The sequence below is a fragment of the Ascaphus truei genome, chromosome 7, assembly GCF_040206685.1.
Source record: "Ascaphus truei isolate aAscTru1 chromosome 7, aAscTru1.hap1, whole genome shotgun sequence".
Lineage (NCBI taxonomy): Eukaryota > Metazoa > Chordata > Amphibia > Anura > Ascaphidae > Ascaphus > Ascaphus truei.
Genome location: NC_134489.1, coordinates 22,926,393 through 22,949,315, shown reverse-complemented (window position 1 = coordinate 22,949,315; position 22,923 = coordinate 22,926,393). Strand labels below are relative to the sequence as shown.

Below are 22,923 nucleotides of genomic sequence, written 5' to 3'. Positions count from 1 at the left end.
CAATACACTCCGCGGATTCTCAGCAATGGGAGGGACAGACTGGGTCACAGATGTTTACCCCTGTATCCCCAAGTGTTGTGAGTGACAAACTTGGTGACTCATACATTATTGACATGACTGTATGTCACCCAGTGTTGGAAAGGACAGACTTGATGACCACAGGGTCCTTTTATGTCTGTGTTAACCAGAGATGGGAAGAACACATTCCACTATATGTCCCCCAACATGGGAACAGAAGATGATATGTCTCCCTATCTTATAAACAAATCAGAACACAGAGAACTCATCACCTCTTCAGCCTTTATTCAAACACTTGTTTTTAACATCTCCCTTCTGTAAAAAAAAAAAACACACCAAGAACAAGAATGTCCCCATTCCAAATGTAATCACAAAAAGTTAACTCCCAACCCTAAATAACAAGGGGAAAAAAATACACCCATACAAAAAAAAAAGACTGCAGAGAAATAGCATCGTTCCAACTGGGCTGTCCCTGGTAGTGCATTGAATGATAGAATGAAACTCCTACTGTATACTGTAAGTGGTTAAACCTTAGAGTTTATCACCTGTTGCTTCTTAAGGTTCCTGCTATACATTGCAAGGGCCAACAGCAATGAAGGCATTAAACATCCAGAGTGCTATGTGGAGGGTGGAGAGGTAAGTGCTTTGGAATATACTAGGTGTATGTGTATGTGTATGCGTATATATATATATATATATATATATATATATATATATATATATATATATATATAGTCTTTTCATTGAACTTCTTCATTGCTGGAGAGACTTATAGTCCAATGCTCAGCGATGTAAGCCTCTCTGGCAGCAAAGGAGATCCAATGGTACAGGGAATGGTTTGAATTAAAAGGAAGGCCGGTAATAAAGGATAGAACAGGTGTTTAGGGGGTGGGCAAAGTATCTCTGGATATGGCTTGGAGGCCAGGCTCTCTACTATAACAAGTAAAGTACCCGCTGCTGCTAGGGCAGATGTTACAGGGCGCCCAGAATGCAAGGTAACCTTTTCAGCGCTGCAGAGACCGGCAGAGCATTGCTGCCCAGGGCAGGAGGGAGTGGTCAGTGTTGCAGGACTCTCTACGGCAGTGAAAGGGTTAAAGATGTCAGGCACCGTCAGTACTGAGTCCACAGAAGAATTAGCACCATATTGATAAACCGTGTGAGCACCCCCCTCCCCCCATCATCCCGTGGCGGCGGGAGAGGTGTAGGCTGGCGAGGGCAGAGGGTGAGAGCAGGGGCAGTGCATCCTGGCTTTGTCCCCTTGAGAGGTAAGTGCTGGGGTCTCGTTATGTTCCGATAGCTGAAACCACGCCGGGGGTCAGAGGCACTGAAAGGGAGAGAAAAGAGGGAGGAAGTCAAATTTGTGAGGAGGAGAGGAGCAGAGGGAGAGAGATAAAACAGAGAGAGGGAGAGGAGCAGAGGGAGAGAGGAAAAACAAAGAGGAGCAAGAGTGAAAAATGGGTGAGAAAGTGGGGAAGGGGGAGAGGGGGTGGGATAGGTGTGAGAAGAGTAGGCAAGAAAGCAAGGGGGAAAGAGAATGGGAGAGATTGGTAAGAGAGGAGAAAGAAAGGTGTGCAGCAGAGTGGGAGATGGAATAAGCTCTCCCTCATAAATTCATAGAAAGGACAAAGATATGTCATACTGAGAGAGGAAGAGTGACACTGATGTATATCTCATATTAGCCCCTATTAAATGTAGTGAAATCAGGACACAATGGATGGACTTCCAATCATTTGGATGGACATTACATCGTTCTTAACATGGTTTATTGCAGGGGTGCGCAAAGTCTTTTTTGCTGCGCCTCCCTGTGTCCCGGTCCCTGCGCTGGCGCCTCCCCCTCTCGAGTGACCCGGCATCAAATGACGCAGAGGGTCACGTGACGTCATGTCACGTGAACCTGCAGCGTAATTTGACGCGCGTTTACATGATGACGCGTCACATGACCCAGCGGCGTCATTTGACGCCGCGTTGTCATGACGACGGGACCAGAAGCCGGCTGAATCCCGGTAAGTTGAGGTTGAGAGGCGGTCCCCTGGCATAACATTTAAATGCCTCGGGGAAGAGCGCGGGGCTTCTGCAACCGCCCGCGCCCCCCAGTTTGCGCACCGCTGGTTTATTGAACAAGGGCCAATCAGAGAAATTGAACGAGAGGGGCAGGATGACAGGTAGCAGTGGTGCAAAGTAGATGAGTATCACACAGCTAAAAGGTAAGTATCACACGAGAGAGGAAGGATCCAGCTGTGTGTGAGATACTGATATATACAGAGAGCTGCGCAGTATCAGAATAACAGTAGAGGCCTTGTGATACCAGCCCAAATACATTCTAGGCTGCAAGGTGTCTTCCAGAACACCTGGGTAAATAGGATGTCACTAGTTTGAAGCAGATTAACCCATTTTGAATCCTAGTGCAATCTCAGGACCCTTTATCACCTCGTGACCCATTTAGATTCGGAGTTTCCCGAGCAGCCCTCACCTGGGACACAGATCTTTTCACATTCTTTCTGCGTGCTGAACCGGTTGTCGTTCCCTCCGCACCCACCGTACCAGAACCGGGCGCAACTCCTGGTGTCTGGGTCATAGTACCACATCAGGGCAAACTCCCTGCAGGTCCCCTCCTCCTTTAGTAATTTACAGATTTCTGCCACTAGAGGGAGAGGAGAGACAAAGTCAGAGAGAGAGAGCAGAGCAGAGCTAGGGTTCCTCAGGGGCGGAGTTAGAATGCAAGATACCTCTCATTAGCTGGGACATCTGTAGGCGGGGCTTACATCCTGAAATGTTTTCTAGTCGAAACTCATTAAAATGTGAGCGATTTCTTTTTTTCCCTTTTATTTATTCATTTACTTTTTATTTACTCATCAGAAAAAACAGGTCTACAAAACCAAAACCTAGAGAGAGAAGATTTAGTTTTTTTGGGGGGGGGGGGGGTTTCTATGAAACAAAACATCCTCATTTCTAATCTGTCAAATTATCTGTAAAAGTGAGGCCAGTTACCCACATTTTTGTGAAAATGAAAACCTATACAATGTACCCCAAACCTCCAAAATCAAACGTCTAAAAATTAAAACCAGTCCAATTTAATGTCGTCCCGGTTCGGATTGTAGTGCGAGTTTGGGCTTTGCTTTGATAGCACATTTCTGGATTGTGGTGTTTTCGAAGCTGGAAAGCCATCGATGAGAGCCAGATACATCAAGAATTAAACTGGGCTGTTTGTTTTTATTTTACATACATATTGGTGCAATTATTATACAGTAAACGGCAAGCACCACGAAAGAAGACCCCATTGTGAAATTAGCACATTGTAACACAACTACAGCTGTCACACTCTATTCTTCTCAGTAACACATAATGAGCCATCCAGTTCTAGAGGTTTGCAACCTCATCGTCCCCTTTCCCATCCCCTGCTCCCAAATAGCCCACATACTGTACTCATATGTGTGGGGTTTTTTTTTTTTAAATTAAATTTGCATCTGCTTGGGGCAGAGTTACACGATCAAAAATGAAAACAGATTCATGAATCATTTTAATGAACTATTGGAGAGAACAAGCTGCCTGCGCACAGGCAGATGTGTGTTTTGCATTTTCGGAAAACATTTTTCCATAACCTGGGAATACATTCCTGGAGAAAAGCAGCTGTGCAAAAGCAGGAGATGTGGAGGAAATACCCCCCCCCCTCCCCGCACCCCCCTGAAAACCGAGTGTGGGCTACGAATGAACGACTTAACGATGAATTAACCGTCTCACTGCTGCAAGAGCTATGTGCTTGGGGCCCTTGTCCTTTTTGAAATGGTGACGCTGCCCTTTAAACCAATAAAGAGGTTATTCTATGCAACGTGTTATTATTCCCTTCTCTGGATTCCGCTTGCTTCAATAGTTCAGTAATTAGCTCCAGATAAGTACTGTAATAAATAAATACGCCAGCAGAGCCCTTTGGTGGAAATGATCTCATTCATATTGAGGTGGCAGCCTAAAAGTTACAGGACATCAGGATACCCCTAACAACCCCCTGATAGGAGCAGTAGAGTATGGAACCTGGCTCTTGGAGGGCAGTTAAAGGGGCAGTCTAAAGTGTACTAATGGTAGTGATATAGTTAGAGATAGGGGTGCAACTATGCACTGGTGGGCCCGGCGCATGTTTAAAAAAAGGCTCCCTTCTCCCCCCCTGGGCCCTACCGGTGCAATGGGGAGCCCACCCAGGTGCTGATGGGCCCCGATGTCCGGGGTGGCCTAACTTCCCTGTTAGGAGCACCTGGTTGGCGCCCTCCTCCCTGCCTCCGGGTAAAGCCCCGCGCTACAGGTAGGGTCCGGGACGGGGGTGTGCAGAGACGGGGGTCCTTTAGAAACGCCGGAACGCTATTCCGGGTGCTAAAAGAAGTGCGGGAACAGCATTCCAGCACGTGGAGAATGGGCACCTAAAGGTGGTGGCCCTTAACGAGCCCAAGCGCTGCATTTATGGTAATTCCGACACTGGTTATGGGTTAAATACGGGCTATTGATTGCCTTTTTTTTTAACCAAAATCAGACACCTGTGTGTATTTTCTAAACGTGGTGAGCTGCATCTGGGTGAGTGACGCGTTCTGACCCTTAACTACTGTGGTTAGAATGTGTCTTCCTGCGGGAGGGAAGTCAGCCTCCTTGTAGACGGGCATGATTGCTAATTACCTGGGAGAGTCTTTCCTTCCAGCGCTGGTGTTTGCATGATCTTCTCGCCCGCTGGAGAAAGAAATACACGTGTTGTTTTATTTAATGAGCAAATGAAACTTTGGTAGTTACAGTCATAAAGATGAGCTTGTTTTTGGCCATTGGCATACTGGCCCTCGTTAGGACACTGTCCGGCAGTGACTTTAACGAACCAAGAGGACATCATGACACTCAAAAGGATAATGTTTTAATAAGTTGCACAAGCTCCATCCAGCTACTCATCTAAAAAGAAATGATTGATTAGACAAAGCAAAAAAAAAGCCAAGTATTAGATGAAAGCAATGCCAGGAAGAAAAAGAGATGATGGAACAAGAGTGCAGGATAAAAGAATGGTGCCAAGAGTAGATTGTAAGCTCTGCGGGGCATTGGTATGTGCCTACAAATTCTGTGTATCGCTCTGATCAATAGTATACACAAATAATACATTAGTATTATTATTACTATTATGAAAGAACGATCAGGCGGGTATTGGGGCGCGACCCATTGCACGTGCTTTCCCTTTGCAAGCTTTACTGTGAAATCATTAAGACGTTTGCTGTTCTTTTTAAAGTATCCTTTTCTCTGACTTGCGGAAGTCTTCAGCATGAATTTGTCTGGGCTTCCTTCAAACCCCCGTTTGTTGCTACGACTGGATTCACAGGAACTTTCCTGTCCTAACTTCCGAAGAACAGCAGCACTTGGGGGTAATTACAGTATACATTCCCAATTAGCTGCTATCAGAGCTGTTTTTGGGTGAAAATCCCCTGTGTAATCGACGGAGATTTTCCTGCACAAACGGCCTGAACGGCAGCGTCGGAGTATATACAATTAACAACGCTGCTTCCTTGAAACAAATGTTACAAATGGTAGAGGAGGTTTTATTAGGCTCAGTGATTTCACTTTGGCTGTAACGCCAATAAGGGCTACTCAGAGGCATGGTACCAATGCATTTCACTGTGCAGCAGAAGCGCGTAGCAGCTCTCACTTGCAAAAGAGGACAGGAAGTGCCACAATTGCCTTTTCAGCCCTAACTTTGCAGCTGGAAAGGGGCTACGACATGCCCATGACTCCCTCTCCGCCTCATGAAGACGAGTAGTGCCTTTGCTTAGATGAAGCATGCAGAACAGATCTCACCCCTCAGGTGGCTGCAGGTCAGGTACAAAGCACGTAGTGTCCCGTTTAGATGAAGGTACTGTGTACATTCAAATCATTTAATACCCAGCAGAGTAAGTCATAAGATGTGTCCCCGTGGCTGATACTTACATGACTTCAGACACCTGCTGAGGCACTCAGCTTCTGTGCCAAATCTATTGGCATTGCCACCGCACCCACCATACCAAACCTGGGTGCAAATCTTGTTTGTCTTGTCAAAGAACCACTTAACCTCATACTCCTTGCACTGGGTGCCCATGTCCAGATCCAGCCCGCAAGGATCTGTCAAAGCGGAATTTCAGACAGTGTGCAGTTAAAAGGTGAGAGGAAAAAGCAAGATGGCGACAGACAGAGGCTGGGCATAGGCCATGCGTAGGACGTCCGTCGAGGTCCTACCGCGTGATGTAGGGAGCACTGCAGAGCAGCGTTTTACTGTTCCCTCCAGCACCGATGGAGTTACAATAGGAATTGCAATCAATCTGTGCAGAGTACACAATGCTTTTATATTATTTCTCTTAAGTTCTGCTTAGAACTACGTTACACGCATTGAATCAAACGCATTCTTTTCGCTGGAAGAAACGTCAGCCATCTTGTTGTATCCCCTCAAAAATCTAAAGATTACAAGCAGATTAATCTGATGCACCACAGAATACAGTGAAAGAGTCACCGCTCAGGGAGTGCTGTTGAAGATAACAGTAACAGAGATATGTTTTAAAATGAAAGAAACGTGGATTTTACCTGTAAAGAAAGTCCTTAATGTCATATTTACTAAACTACTCCATTGCACACCTTCTGGCATAGTAAATTAGTGAGTATTTTCAGCCCAATTAAATGAACTAGTTGTAAGGTGTCTTACGGTGTAACATAGCTTAGTAAATACTGCCCATATTGCTCATTCTTTTGATATCAGCAGATTCCAGCCACATCAAATCACTGTATCTGCCAGGTCTTTTGGAACATGAGTGCCCAGAAGAAGGTGACCAGGACTCATCACAAGGAGCAGGGGACAAAGTAGCCCAGTGATGTCTTACTAGGTCTTCCAACCTGTCCCTCACAACCCACCCACATTATGTCCTTACACAGAATATATAACTCTGTCTCGTGACCCTTCCTGCTGAGGACCAAGACCACCTTCAGACAATCACAGAGCGTCTAGTTCTGCCGCTTTCCCCAGCACTCACCTATTTCTGGGGTTTCCAGTGGTTCCGTGTTCAGCATCAGGTTAGCGCTGGCCATGGCTGCAGACTTGGGCTGAGATTTATCTGCAGGACAGACACAGTGTTGGCCTAGTGTATCCCAGCAGTAACAGGGTTAATGGTTCATGTAGGTAGGAGGGACAGCCATGTGATTACCATTTTGAATATGCTGTTTGCATTCGATATTTAATAGACCACAGGCCCTTCCTGTCTCTTTTAACCTTCTTGGATGATGGTCACATATGTCTCTATCAATACATATACACACACACACACATATATATATATATATATATATATATATATATATATATCCATTAGCTTCTTTGCATACCCAGTTAATCAACCCCACACTGATAAGACCCATTAAGGTCGAAACAGCTGTCTGTGGGTGGTTTTCTGGGTATGCACCTTAACCCCGGCTGTGCTCAAAACTGTGACCATGCAGCAAGCTTAAGCCTATAGGGAACCATGTATAAAATGGTTTTTGAAGCAAAAAGTGACACTGTGTGCTCATTTGCATGTCATTTCCCAGAATCCCTTGCTGCAGTGGAAGTGCTGTGTGCTGGGTGATAATGGGGAAAGGCGGGGTTGCAGACCTGCCTAAGACATGCAGATGAGCATACAGTTGTATTTACATATATATATATATATATATATATATATATATATATATATATATATATATATATTTATATATATATAATCAGTCTGGTGCATTCTCCCATGAACTATCAAGATTCAGGGACATGGCACCTTACTCACACTTACTGGTAGTGAATGTTGTCTGGTAGGTGACCCTGCCATGGGTTTTGTGGTGCCCCATGATAGTGACCTGGTACTGCTGTCCGCTTCCCAGCCCTCCAATGACCCTCTCTGTTCCAGTGACATTCTTCTTCAGGACCAGGGCCTTGTCCGTCACCGAGGTGACACTTAGGTCATAGACATGAGAGTCCTGAGGATCTTGGCTCGCCCAGCGCAGGCGTGCACTGTTTTCTGTCACATCGGACACCTGCACTCCAGTCCCTGGCATATCCGGGACTCGTTGTGACTGCACTCCAGTCCCTGGCATATCCGGGACTCGTTGTGACTGCACTCCTGTCCCTGGCATATCCAGGACTTGTTGTGACTGTACCCCGGTCCCTGGCATATCCAGGACTTGTTGTGACTGCACCCGAGTCACTGGCATATCCGGGACTTGTGACTGCACCCCAGTCACTGGCATATCCGGGACTCGTTGAGAGAGAGGAGAGACACCTTGGGAGGGAGACACGAGTTACATTCAGGTCCCAAGTATCATTCAGGAGTCAAGTTATCGATCATCATCACTAACCAGAGGCACAAAAAGAGCTGCTCCTCTATGCTCTAGAGCAGGAGCGGACAAATCCAGTCCTCGAGGGCCACCAACAGGTCAGCTTTTAAGGATATCACTGCTTCAGCACAGATGGCTCAATCAGTGGCTCAGTGGTTGACTGAGCCACTGATTGAGACACCTGTGCTGAAGCAGGGATATTCTTAAAACCTGGTCTGTTGGTGGCCCTTGAGGACTGGAGTTGGCCACTCCTGCTCTAGCACATGGGGACAAGTGAACGTAATTCTATCACTGACACATGGGCCAGCAGCGAATTGCTCTGCAAAGCATTGCTGTCCATTGTATCAGTGAAAATAGTAGTGGCATTGTGTTCAATCACAAATAAATCAAACCTTCAATAACGAGGCAAGACTCATGGATTTACATTTTGAATGGAATATAAAATATTTCTACTATGAAAACATAAATGGGGAACGGCATTTTGAAGTCTTGTTTTTTGGGGGGGGGTCTTTTTACAGCAAGGGACCATGGGGTTCCCCTGGAGCAGAACCATATTATTTTCATCTCTGTGGACCAACCGCCCCCCCCGGTAATTTACTGGTGTCTCTGCACTTCCAGGTTACACAAAATTGATCTTGTGGGTCCCGTAAACGATCCATTGCAGCTTCCTATTGGACGCCCGTTTCAATCCCTGGGAGAAACCAGGAACTAAAGCTTGCCGCAGCAAGTCCACCTGGAAGTATCTCAGGGAACAGGAGGGAAATGGATTGGAAAATAGCACGGGTCAGCTCCAGGGGAAGGAGCTGAAGATAGCAACGTTCAGAGCCCCCGTTCCAATACTGTAAAAATGGTGGGATTGCTTCCTTAAATAACAGTTACCTGTAGGCGTGTCTGTGCTGGTAGGTACTTGCTTCACCACTGGTCCATGAGTGGCCGGCACCTCATCATTCTGTATGGATGTGGATGTTCTGTAACACACAAAGAAATGAAGGAACAATGCGCCCACTTCTCCAATGAGGAGAGAGGGTGGGAAGGGTGGGTCTTGGTCCTAGCCTTTCCTTTCAAATACTGGCCATCTCACTTTGGGTTTTTTTTTGTAATATTTTGCTCGTGTACATACTTACACCATACATATATAAACATAAATATCTATACTTGTAATTGATTATCTTCATCCATCCCACTCTGTATTTTCATTCCTGCGCCTCTCTTTCTCTGTCACGCGGCATCCTTCGCTTTCTCCAGCCTTCTTCACTCATCTTGTGTACAATACCCAACCCGTAGGGTTAACCCAACCCCCTATTTTTACCATCTATATGTATGGCTATAGTGTTATGTGTTACAAGGAGGGTGGCACCACAGTTAGTTCTCTCACTCACGGCTCTTTGTGACTCTGTTCCTGAGGGATCCTAATGTGTTGGTTAATCTGGTCACAGTGCTTCTGGATTTCAGGAGATAGATGGAACGCATTGTCACCTGTGGATACATAGAACATGGCGGTAAACAATGAGGAAGGGATGTAGGGACCACACAGTTGTATCTACAGCAACATGACATCAACCTTACAGCATTATTTTTGTACACCGGGTCATGCGATGCAGCAAGAGTATGTGATACTCTGCACATGAGGGGAAGTCTTTCACTAAAAAACGTAGTGGAAGAAACGTAGTGGATGCATGGAACAGACTGCAAGCTAAATCAGTGGTGGGTAATGCAGTACAAAAGATTGTAAAACTATTAGGGATAGACGCAAAAGGATCCTAAATCTGGGTCTGAAGATTCACAGTAGCTCAGGAAAATGGGCGGAGTGGGTTGATGATATGGTCCTTATGGCAGTTTCCATCACCAGGGCTCATACTCACTGCTAAGGAATCCCGGTAGCTGAAGCCCAAACCTCAGCAGGGTCTCCTCATGCAGTTCAGATGGCTTGTCCGCCCTCTTGAAGAAGACGTCATGGGGCTCACTGGACAAGGTGTACAGATGCCCAGCATTCACTTTCTTCCCAATGCTCAGCGCTACAATGAAGAAGCCCTTGCACTTGGCCTCGGTGACCATCTGGCGGAGCTGTTTGAGCTCATGACCTTTCACCTCTCCGGTGAGAATGAGGAAGATGACCTTCATAGACCTGGGATTGGGCACCATCTCAAACATGTTCTCCACCGCATACTGGATGGCACTGTTGAGTGACCGTGCTCCATGGAGCTGGGTCATCTTGCTCCGGATAAAGTCTTGCAGCTGCTCCTTTGAGCTGTACTCAGTCAGTCCCACGTCCACTTGCACAGGGAGGCTGCTGGCGTTTCTCAGGTGCTCATAGGGGGCGTGTTGGAGCACAGCGATGCGGGCGTGATGGGTGGAGGATTTGGGATCTGAGCTGACCTCCAACTGCTCCACCACATGGGATACAAACTTTTTTATCTCAGCAAACTGGGCCGGAGTGGTGGAGTCCGAGCTGTCCACCAGGAAGGCCAGATCAATGTCAACATCAGTGGTGGTCGAACGGCGCAGGCGGGCGTCGCCCCTACTGCTGGGGGTTCCGCACGAGCTGTCGGGTTCACACACATCTGCATGGAGAGAACTGAGCATGAGACCAGTGCATGTGTGTTCATGGGATGTGCAAGACACACACAATGCCAGACCTTGTATGTAAGAACATGTACTGAGTTGCAGTGCAGTGTGACATTACAGTGCCAGGTTCTCCACTCGCAGATAAACACTTCTTTGAACAAACATCTATATATATGTATACATATACTGGAGAGACAGAGAGAGAGAGACAGAGAGAGACAGAGAGAGACAGAGAGAGACAGAGAGACAGAGAGACAGAGAGACAGAGAGACAGAGAGAGAGAGAGACAGAGAGACAGAGAGAGAGAGACAGAGAGAGACAGATAGAGACAGAGAGAGACAGAGAGACAGAGAGACAGAGAGAGTTCACACATCTAAATATCCCACACAAATCTAAATGTCTGTGCTATATGTATGTATACACACACTAGCATTCTGTCCATAAAAGTTACAAAATCTATTTTATATTTACCTTACTCAACACTTTCATAATATTATTATTAATATATCTGCAAATAACATTTGTCACTGGTAATTTGTATAACTGTAACACATTTTTAGGAATCAGTTTTCTTTTTGGAGTTTTCTATTGGTTGACCAGTGCTTTCTTTTTTAAAATGTAATAATAATAATAATAATAATATATATATATATGGACCACAGCGACATCGTGGGAGCAGCGGCAGACATCCTGGTGACGGTGGCAGCAGATGATGTCCTTGTTGAGCTGGTCGGAGCTCATCACACCTGATGCTGGTGGGAGCTGGGAAATCATGTGACCGGAGCAGGAGTGTTACTATTGCACAGCCGGGGAGGAGCTGGCTGTCCAATAGTAACGCTCCTGTTCCGGTCACATGGTTTCCAGGCTCCCACCGGCATCAGCTGTGATGTGTTCAGCTGCTCCCGCGCCGGCTCAACAAGGACATTCTCACCACCAGGATGTCTGCCGCTGCTCCCACGATGTTGCTGTGGTCCTCCTCACCCTCCGCCGCCGGCTGCAGGTAAGAGGGAGCAGAACGGAAATTACCCAGTGCCGGTTCTTACCCGGCGCAGCTTTCAGCACCCTGGTGCCGGGTCCGGTTAATTTCCAGGTATCTGAAAAAGTGCTGGGTATAACTGGGACCAGGTAATTACCCGGCACTCGTTACATCACTACTTATATGCTAACTGTATACAGACATTCTTCAACAATTTGAATTACTCGCTGTCCTTTCCTTTTATTTTAATTAATTATTGAATACTTGCAGGCAATCTTTTTTTGACTTTAGGTATTTCCCTTCTAGTATGTTGAGCACAACAGATCTGACAGCCCAAGCCTAAAACCGGTGTTGTGTGGGATAGGAGGGGGCACTTACCTAGACACACGTGGCAGGAAAGAACTTTGCGAATGGTTTCATTAAACCGAGCAGAGCTGAGCACAATGACCTGACCCAAAACCGTGTTGTTGACCTATGATGTGCAGGGAGACACAATGGGTGAAATTACTGTTCAAGTGAATACGAGGCTTCTTCAGCCAAATAACCGTCATACTGTCAGAATGAGTAGGGTTCTCAGCCCGCCCTCCAGTCTGGAGAAAGGGAAGTCCTCAATGATGTGGTTAATAGTTTGGATCTCACTGCAACAGCACGGTGGGCTTATAACTGTAGACTTCACAAGGAGCGGGGGTGAGATCGGGACATGTGGTATTAATCTGTGATACAAAGTTTCAGTGTTGTACTGTATCCCTGTATAGAAGGGTAATAAACAGGACCTGGGCAACATTTAGAGATTAAGAGCGTCTTTCTTCAGTCGGTCAATAGTCATCATATCTACTTTACATGTATTAGATTCTACGACCGAAAGATGCACAACCCGCCATTCTGGCCCCTCCGACCGTGACTATTAACAAGTTTCACATTGTAGCCCCCCCAGAAATATCTGCTTAATGGTGGTAAACAATGTCTGGGACTTCCATCTGATGATATTACAGGAGAATTTCCAACGTAATAGGAAACAGAATCCTGAACGTTTTCACGTCATTTCTGTGTGTCGGAGAAAAATATTTTTTTGGGGGGTGGGGGGTGAATTTAATATTTAACCCCTTCATTGTCAGAAGGGTGGGGGGTAAGTTTATTTGCTCGGTGCTGGTATCACATACCATTGTTCTGGGACCAATGGGTTAAACTAAAGATGGCTGCTGCGTTTCCCCCCCGCCACTCACCTGCAGCGCCTGCGTCAGTGCCCTGTCCTCCCGATTGGTGAGGAAGACAGGGGCTACTCCTGCGTCGTACAGCTTCAGCACGGCCTCGTTGAGCTGCGCGGAGGCTCGTGTCGCGCCGTTACTGAAGAACACAGCCACCTTCCTGATAAGGAAGCCGCCCCGCGCCCTCTTGAACGTGTTCCGAGCCACGAAGGCTATGGCGGTCTCCAGGCTGCGAGGTTTGCTGTTTTGCAGGGGCTGCAGGTTCTGGATCTGCTGGACCAGCGCTGGTTTGCGCAGAGCGTCCGAGAAGCGGATCTCAGTGGTGACGTCGGTGTGGTAGGTGAGCAAGGCCACGCGGGCCCCTCTGGGGCAGTTGCTCTCGGTGACGGTCAGCTGGCCCACAAGCCTCAGCACGGCATCCTTCATGTTGTTGAAAGCATTACGGTTAACGTCAGATGAGGTGTCAATGGCGAACGCCAGATCAGTGGGGAAGACGGGACATTCTTTGGGACCTTCAGGAAAAAGTGGAGTCGGTGCAGGGGCTATTTAATATTATTAAATTATACAGAATCAACAGTGTATTCAGTAATTATGTGTAATAAACAGTATATATATATATATATATATATATATATATATATGTGTGTGTATATAGATAGATAGATAGATAGATAGATAGATAGATAGATAGATAGATAGATAGATAGATAGATAGATAGGTGTCTGCATATATATTTGACATATAAAATTGACAATTGTGTGAGGGGGGGGGGAACACCTCCCGCAAAGGCAAATATGCCAATGAATCGTGGACCATCTATAGGTGCCTTACAGCACTGCTTAGTAAATATGGCCCAATGTCAATGATAATGAAGATTCATGCATCCCTAAAACAGATGTGGGTGTTATATACATGCATGTTATATACATGTATACATATGTTATATACATGCATGTTATATACATGTATACATATGTTATATACATGCATGAGCATGGGGTATGAATAGAGCCTCTTCTGTAGGTCTCAGCAGCGGAACATAGTGCCGCATTTTCCCCCTCACGTTCGCAGTTCGATAGGAGCTTGTATCGTCTAATAAGCCCCAAACTCCACTGGCGATCTGACACCATGTTACCCAGAGTGTGACGAGTTTGTGTTCACATCAGCAGGAGCACAAAGGGTTTGTAAAAACAACTCACCGTAGCAGCAAGCTGTGAGGAGAGAGCAGAAGAAAAGCTCGGGTCAGAGACCAGGACACAAAAAAACACGGGATTCCTATTGTTAATGTGACTATATGAGACAACAATGTAATATATTACTGTTAACATCCTATCACTACAAGCGCACAGTACAACCGCTGGTCACTATCCATTGGGCATGAAAACACAAGCCCCTTCATTCCCGGTAGACAGCCTCTAACCAACGATAACTCAATTTGGCCTGGTCAATGTACTTAAAACAGCAATAAGGCCGTGCGTGTAGTGCCCGCGTGATGGTGATGGATGACGTCAGCCGTCGCCGCTAGCGAAAGTTGTAATTCGCTTTCCGGCGACGTTGCGGGCGACCAGGTCTTTGATTGGTTCAGAGGCTGTCACATGTGGCGACAGTCTCTGAAAAATAAAATTTGACCGGCTTCAAAAATTCGCGCCACCAGCGTCGCTCCTGTCGCTCCGTACTTACTATAAGCGCTTGCGACGGCGACAATGCATTTGTTTTCGAGCGACGTCGCCGTCACCGGCATTATAAGCACAGCCTTAGGCACTCACAAGAAGTCAACGCAACACGTCTGATTATTACTTATAGGAACAGGTTGTTTTTTTGGTCTCAGTCTGCATTTCCTGTTTTGAATTCACTATCTTATTTGGTATTTTTATGGATTAGAAGAAAATTCCCACCGCTGCCCAGCCAGATGTGTAATAACACTCCCCTCCCACCCAAAGTACTGTGTGTCCTGCTGTTGTGCTGGCTCGTCCTGCTGCTGCAGGGACGACTGATGATACTTACGGCATTTGTTCTTGATATTCTGCACTAGAGCGCATTGCTGGAAAAGAGGGAAACGTGCGTGAGAGAGAAAGAGAGCGAGAAAAATAGAACAAGAGAACGCCATCACACAGCTGATTTTATTGCTGTCTCTCAGGTTTCTTACTTACATCTCTCACGCCTCCCTTGTCTCCTTTCAGACCCTGAAAAACAAAACATTTTGCCTCAGTGCATGTTCCCAAAAAACTTGTTCTTTTATTTCGCTGTGTTTTGTCATTGTAAATTCAGACCGGCCGTCTGACAGAGACACACAATCAAAAGCCGTTTCTTCTCAAAGTAATTCCATGTGGAGAACCTTTAGGACAGGAGTAACCAACTCTGGTCCTCACGGGCCACCAGCTGGTCAGGTTTTAAGGGTATCCCTGCTTCAGCACAGGTGGCTCAGTAGACTGAGCCATTGATTGAGCCACCAGTGCAGAAGCAGGGATAGCCTTAAAACCTGACCAGTTGGTGGCCCTTGAGGACGGGAGTGGGCCACTCCTGCTTTAGGGGGAAATCCCATTCCAAAGCTCTGTGGGGGGTTAAACACATTTTCTAACTTGGGTCCGCTCCCGATATTCATAAGCATCTCCTAATCCTGAATACTGAGGACCATGTAAGCTCAGATCCCAGGGCACAGCTCAGAGGTCAGATACTCATCTCTGCAGCTTGAAGAGGCAGCACATGCTGACGGGACACTGTGCTCCCACCGCTACACATTATTGCAACCTGTGGCGCACCCCCCGCAGGTGAAAGAGCTCGATTGCCCCGCCCCCTTCTCATGTGCAGCCGATTCAAAACAATGGCCGCCTCATCTGCTGGCGAACTGTGTATGTCCCACTGCGGCGAGCTGTGGGTTGAGATAATGTCGACTACAGCTGGAGATCAGAGAAGGCTTGATGCATGCCGGTGAATTTGGTGAATTCTGGACACTCACAAAAAAATGTTCCAACTCACCAAAAATGACCATGATCCCGGGAGGGATTATGTGTATTCTTAACATTAATATTTTGGCCAATGTCTGCAAAATTTGGCAGCTTTAGCTAGACATTTGGTGAATTTTGCTTCAGCCATAAAAGCTCAATTTAGCCGAAAAATAGAAAAGAAAAAACAGCGGAGAACTTTTGATAGAACTTAAAAAAAATGCTTCGTACGAATGTTTCCCCTTCTCGTGAATTTCAGGGGATAAAATGACGTGAACACCTGAAAACCAAATTTGACATCGCACGTCTCTCTTCCTATTTAAGCAGCACAAGGGTTCAAAGTCCTGGTTGTGTGTTACTTACAGATGGCCCTGGGTATCCGTCCTCTCCTTTCTGCCCAAAGGTACCGGGACCCCCAGCGTTACCCTGGGACAAAGATAAAAAAAATATACCTGTGATTGACAGAAGACACATGTACAGTACAGCATGATGGGGACCAGACTAATGAAGGGATTGGATAAGAGCAGGCTAATCTAACAACAATATTTCACTCAGTAACGTGAGGGACAGATATCTCCTATAACCCAAATTATATGCTTTCTCTGTCATATTGGTACAGATAGTTCATATGATTGGATTATTTCTGTATGGTGCTAGGGATATGTTGCTGGTGGTAAGTAACCTTTCATTGGAACAACTGGACAGAACTCCACATTAAGGCGATACCCCAACATGTTACAGCAGGGGTTCTCAACTCCAGTCCTCAAGACCCCCCAAAACAGGTCAGGTTTTCAGGATATTCCTGCTTCAGCCCAGGTGGCTCAATCAGTGGCTCAGTCTTCGACTGAGCCACAGATTGAGCCACCTGGGCTGAAGAAGGGATATCCAGAAAACCTGACCTGTTGGGGAGTTTTTAGGACTGGAGTTGAGAACCCCTGTGTTACAGTGTTATTCCCGCCTCTTCGTCTTGGTCCTCTGCCCTCTTCACAACCCTGTCACACTTACCCTACGACCTCGGTTTCCTTTAGGTCCAACGTCCCCATTCGGTCCATTGTCCCCAGAATCTCCCTATCAGTAAAAGATTGGTTAGATCATCAATGACAGATTACCATTCAGTTGATACATTGTATTCGTTAGAGATGAGAACTACCCATATTGCACAGCTCAGGGACCCATCACGTGTCAGACGCACAGACCTTTGTGGCATGACATGTGCTATGTAACAAGAACAAGAGCACCAAGCAAGAGCATCATAATACCATTAGTTATCATTTTGAATAAATGGTGGTCTAGGTCAGCGGTGCGCAAAGTGGGCGTGCGAGATTCGCGGCGGGGGGGCAGGGGGTTTACAGAGGTCCCGCGCGCTTCCCGAAGACATTTAAATGATTGCAGGGGTGGCTGCAAGGCCTCTGTAAACTTCTCCTATACTTGATTCACACGGCTCCTGGTGACGGGTCATGTGATGTCACGTTGCCATGGCAACGTGTCATCATGACGCCAGGACGTCTGAATCAAGGTAAGCAGGGGGGGGGGGGCACGAGGAGAGGGGGACAGCTGGCAGGGGGGCGCAGGGGGAAAAGATTGCGCTCCCATGGTCTAGGTAGTAAGTAGTGGATGAAAGGTCCATTTGGGACCTGAAACGTTATCTTTCCAGAATTCTTGGCTGTCACATTAAATGAGGAACTTCATTATGAACTGGTGAGTATAGCGATACTTTGTACCTCTGTCCCAGAGGAGACCTGCACTTTGAAGACATCGTTTGTGTATGTTGTGTTGGCTACACAAGCAGGATTCTCCTCGCCTGGAACCGTTTCCCCACACTTAGTACAATTCCAATCAAATTGATAGGTTCCATGGTTTTTGTTATTGATATATCTAGTCCAGGAAGTCTTGGTGCAGAACTTGTTATATTACTGACCCGAGTCCTTTATTTCATTGATTTAAGTATAATTAAAATATGCCCCTCTTATAGGAAAGTGAGCACATCCTAAAAAGTATTCCTGGGAGTCACCGTTGATTTTAGCCCTGGGAATAAACTACCCGTCTCTCTGCATTGTCACACGGGACATGCTTGTTAATGCCAGTGACACTTTCCCGCTAATATATATTTCAAATACATAAATATGGTTGTGTTACCTTTGTTCCTGGGTATCCTGGGAATCCAGTCTCTCCCTAAATAAACACAAGAGCAAAAGCCAATGTTAATGATGCATGTGTGGGAAGGGACGAGGGCACGAATGTTACAGCTTTAACACCATCCTTGCCAAAGAGACTAGCAACGCATTGTACATTTCTGATCAGAGCTCTACGGGCGCGCGCGCATCACGCGCAGACATAAATACAGAGTCTCCTGGTCCCGCCTGCGCGGGGGCATCATCGGCATGTGCGCTCGTCAAGTTCCTGCTCTGTGTCATCAACCCGCAGCTGCAATACGGCTCTCATCTGTCTCCTGCATCACTGCAACCAACCACAACCCGCACTGATGGCGCGCCTCCGCTCCTCACTCATTGGCTCTCCCTGTTATATGCTCAGCCAGCCCCCTGGCTCATCGGCTGAGCATAAACCTTTGTCATTCAAAGTGTTCACCACTCTCCTTGTTCCTGCTGCCTTGCCTAGTGCTCTTATTCCTAGATCTCTGTTCCTGACCTGGCTATCCCTTGGACTCCGCTCTTCTGTACTCATGACCCCAGCTACCATCAACGAACCGCACCTCTCCAACCCAGACCTCGGCATACGTACCATGACTACTCATCTCTCCAATTCTGACCTCGGCTAATAGTACCTGCAACGATCAGTACCTCTCCAACACTGACCCCGGCAAGTATCCTGACTATCTGTACCTCTCTAATCCCGACGCGGCTACCTCGACCAATCTACACTGCTGATGTGCCCATGCGGCTGTGGATTGTTGTTGATCTAATCCCCACCTCAGCCATGAGGTCCAGCCATGTTTGTGGTGAGCACTCCGTTACAGTATGCACAGCCCAACAAACATGGACCCCGCCGAGGTGGGGCGATTCTTGAGCACGCATGCCAACATGTTTTCTAAGATAGAGAAATATCTAGAACAGAATGACTGAAGCATGGACCTGTTTCAGCTGAATCTCCTGTCTTTCACTGACCAGGTGCAAGCCTCTCTTCCTAATCCTTTTCCTTCTGGTTCTTCCACTACTACGTCTACTCTTATGTCTTTGGCTATGACTTCTGAATCCCGACACCCAACCGTTATTCTGGAGACCTGCATGGATGTCGAGGGTTCTTGAACCAATGCTTGATCCAGTTCGAAATTATGCCCTCTCGTTTGCCTTCTCAAAGATCCAAGGTGGCGTATATTATTTTGCTACTCACTGACGAAGCCCTGACCTGGGCTTCCCCAATCTGGGAACAAAGATCAGACATAACACAGGATATCGGGCAATTCGCCAGGGAATTCCGCAGAGTCTTCTACACACTTGGTCGCAAGGTAACTGCTGCTTCCTCTCTTTTCCACCTTTCCCAGGGAAATCGTCCGGTTGCCAGATACGCTCTTGAATTTTGTACCATTGCTGCGGAGACCAGATGGAATAATGAGGCGTTGTCATCTGCCTTCTGGCAATGTCTCTCTGAGACATTAAAGGATGAACTCACAGCACAAGAGCGCCCTACTGACCTTGAGGAACATATCGCCATCTGTATCCATGTAGACCAACGGTAGCAAGAAAGGAGGTCCGAACGATCCCGTCATCGCCAACTCAATACCAGATCATCTTCTCTCCACTTCGGTACGTTGGAATCTAACCGACACTTCTGAACCCATGCAACTGGGTGGTAATGAATTATCTTCCACTGAGAAGCAACGCAGATGCAGCGCAGGCCTCTGCCTGTATTGTGACAATCACGGACATCAGGCACTCCATTGTCCCCACAAGTCGGGAAAAGTCAGCTTCCAATGAGGTCCAGGGGAATCACATTGGGAACACTCTCCACCTCCCCTATCACTAAGAAGACCTTGCCCTCTAGGAAATGAATTCCGGTATCGCTGTCCGGTGAGAATTTTCGTGCCACCGGCCTGGCATTTGTTGACTCCCGTTCAGGGGGCAACTTTATTGATCAAGGCTTCGCTGAAAGGAACCATATACCTCTCATCCGCAAGAAGTGCCCGGTAGGCTTAGAAGCTATCGATGGTCGACCACTTCAACCAGCCTTCATATCCTTACAGACTATTCCTTTCCACTTGCAGACAGGTGATGATCATATGGAGGAGATTCTTCTGGACATGATTGACACCCCCTCCATCGAGGTGATCCTTGGCCTTCCATGGCTTCAACGTCACAATCCCTGAATTGATTGAACCAATAAAGAACCTTGTGCAGACTCCTTGTGCTGAAAACTGTTCGGTGCCCGTCCAAAGGATATGCGGATTGGCTGCCTCTGGAGACGAGTTCCCTACCCGAGGTCAGAGTTCCTACCGTCGCATCGCCCCTTCGATTGTCCTATAGACCTTTTACCCAGTTCTGTTCTTCCTAGGGGAAGGTTTTATCCACTCTCTCTTCCGGAGACTAAAGCCATAAGTGACTACATTCAAGAACATCTTAAGAAGGGGTTCATTCGGAAATCTTTCATTATGTGTATTTTATTTGGAGTTTGTGCTATGCCTATGTTTGGTTTTAAGTGTACACAATTACCCTAAAGAGGGGTTTAATTAAATTCATTGGCTACTGTACTCAGTGCGCCTCTGCCATTTGTTTTTCTTGTCTTTGTAAGCTCCTGTGAAGGAGCTCACTTCTCTAGGGGGTTGTGGAGTCCCTGTTGGCAGATGGCAGCAAGAGTGCTACAACTACACAGCTCAACACTACTATAGACAACACCAGCGCGGAGCATTACCTTGATTCTATATACTAAATTTCTTAATGTTTTCGACAAGGCACGGTCAGAGGTCCCACCGCCGCATCACCCCTTCGATTGTCCCATAGACCTTTTAGCCGGTTCTGTTCTTCCTAGGGGAAGGTCTTATCCACTCTCTCTTCCAGAGACGAAAGTCAAGAGTGACTACATTCAAGAACATATTAAGAAGGGGTTCATTCAGAAATCTTCAGCCGGTGCAGGACTCTTTTTTGTTAAAAAGAAGGTCATGTCCCTTCGCCCCTGCATCGATAATAGAGATCTTAGCAAGATCACCATTAAGAATCGTTACCCATTACCGTTGATCTCTGAACTTTTTGACTGCCTTCAAGGTGCTTCCATCTTTACCTAAGTGGTGCCTACAGTACAATTTGGTGAGAATTCGCCAAGGTGACGAATGGAAAATGGCCTTCAGCACACGAGACGGCCATTATGAGTACCTCATCATGCCCTTTGTCTCTGCAATGCCCCTGCTGTCTTTCAAGACACAATGCGAATTGTGTAACCAGCTTCTACTCACCTTGGTAGCTGGTATACACACAAGTGTTTCTTTTCCGATCGCGAGTACCCAAACGGGCAGGCATCCATAGATGGCTACGGGGGGCTTCATTCCCACGCATGCGCACTTTGCCCCAAACCACGCTTACACTCATGGAGGCTTGATGCGACCAGTGCTACAGAGACAGCCCCAGTGCGCGGGACTGCTATCTGGAGGGATTTGAATATCGCCCCTGCACACCCTCTCAAGTGTTGCCTGACTGAGAAGGACATCGTTTAGATCGGGACACATTAAAGTTTTACTATATGTAAGTTACTACTTTTTATTTTCTGTTTACCAATATACTACTCTTACCTTGGTGCGCTCCTGTGTTCTCTCTTTGTCTTTCAAGACATTGTCAACTAAATCTTCAGGGATCTCCTCAACCAGTTTCTTATTGTCTACTTGGACGACATAATGATTTTCTCCAGATCCGTTCAAGAACATATTGGTCATGTCAAACAGGTACTATTACGCCTTCGTGAAAATCATCTCTTCGCCAAACTAGAAAAATGTCAGTCCCACCAAACCTCCACGACATTTTTGGGATATATCATCTCTGACTCCGGTTTCACCGTAGATCCAGCTAAAGTGAAGGCAGTCCTGGACTGGCCACGTCCTACTACTCTTAAGGCCGTACAACGCTTTTTGGGCTTCTGTAACTATTACCGCAAGTTATTCATAATTTCTACGGTAGCTCCCATCACAGCCTTGATCAAGAAAGGTGCGGATCCCGCTTCTTTGCCACCACCACCATTCAAGCTTTCAACCACCTGAAAAAAGCCTTCGTGTCTGCTTCCATCCTCATACACCCGGACCCCAAACTACCATTCACCTTAGAGGTAGTAGCGTTCGATGTCGGGGTTAGAGCTATTCTATCAAAAGAAGATCACCTCAGGCCAGACTCCATCCCTGTGCTTTTTTTTCTAAAAAAAAATCCTCCGTTGAACAAAATTATGACGTTGGTAACCGGGAACTCCTGGCCATCAAGCTAGCTCTCGAAAAATGGAGACATCTTCTAGAAGGTACGGAGAATCCCATCACCATCTTGACTGACCACAAAAATCTACTCTACATCGAAGGCGCTCGCCGCCTAGGTGGTCGACAAGCCCCCTGGTCACTTTTTTTCCCCTCCCCCTTTTTTCCCCTTTTATTATTTCCTTTTTATCGGGTACCAAAAATGTTAAAGCCGATGTCCTTTCACGACAGTTTTTGATTGACGATAAGACCGAGGATCATTTAAAGACCATACTTCCTTCTAAATACATACTCTCCGCTAACATGTTTGATGCACTAAATGAGGTTCTGCTGGACCAATCTCACATTCCAGTGGGTCTAGAAGTCCCGGAGGGCCGCCTCTTCACCTAACCACAGTACCGGAGGAAAGTCCTGGAATGTGGTCATTCTTCGAAATCATCTGGACACCCAGGTACTAGAAGGACCACCGATCTTGTGGAGCCTAC

The 22,923-nt window shown here is 46.7% G+C and overlaps 1 protein-coding gene across 1 annotated transcript in view; it reads right to left on the bottom strand.

Annotated features, from left to right (window-relative positions):
• Positions 1-286: 286 nt before the first annotated feature.
• The window catches only part of COL6A3 (collagen type VI alpha 3 chain), an 84,133-nt gene continuing 61,496 nt past the window's right edge, over positions 287-22,923 (bottom strand). Inside the window, exons 30-46 of the mRNA XM_075607342.1 lie at positions 18,178-18,213; positions 17,047-17,109; positions 16,405-16,467; positions 15,250-15,282; positions 15,104-15,140; positions 14,299-14,310; positions 13,117-13,610; positions 12,272-12,365; positions 10,215-10,913; positions 9,732-9,828; positions 9,232-9,320; positions 7,812-8,297; positions 7,026-7,106; positions 5,956-6,126; positions 4,675-4,725; positions 2,489-2,659; positions 287-1,342 (exon numbers count right to left, since the gene is read on the bottom strand). Of these exons, the coding sequence (XP_075463457.1) occupies positions 1,302-1,342; positions 2,489-2,659; positions 4,675-4,725; positions 5,956-6,126; positions 7,026-7,106; positions 7,812-8,297; positions 9,232-9,320; positions 9,732-9,828; positions 10,215-10,913; positions 12,272-12,365; positions 13,117-13,610; positions 14,299-14,310; positions 15,104-15,140; positions 15,250-15,282; positions 16,405-16,467; positions 17,047-17,109; positions 18,178-18,213 (2,718 nt within the window). The 3' untranslated portion in view covers positions 287-1,301. The remainder of the gene's footprint in view (positions 1,343-2,488; positions 2,660-4,674; positions 4,726-5,955; positions 6,127-7,025; positions 7,107-7,811; positions 8,298-9,231; positions 9,321-9,731; positions 9,829-10,214; positions 10,914-12,271; positions 12,366-13,116; positions 13,611-14,298; positions 14,311-15,103; positions 15,141-15,249; positions 15,283-16,404; positions 16,468-17,046; positions 17,110-18,177; positions 18,214-22,923) is intronic.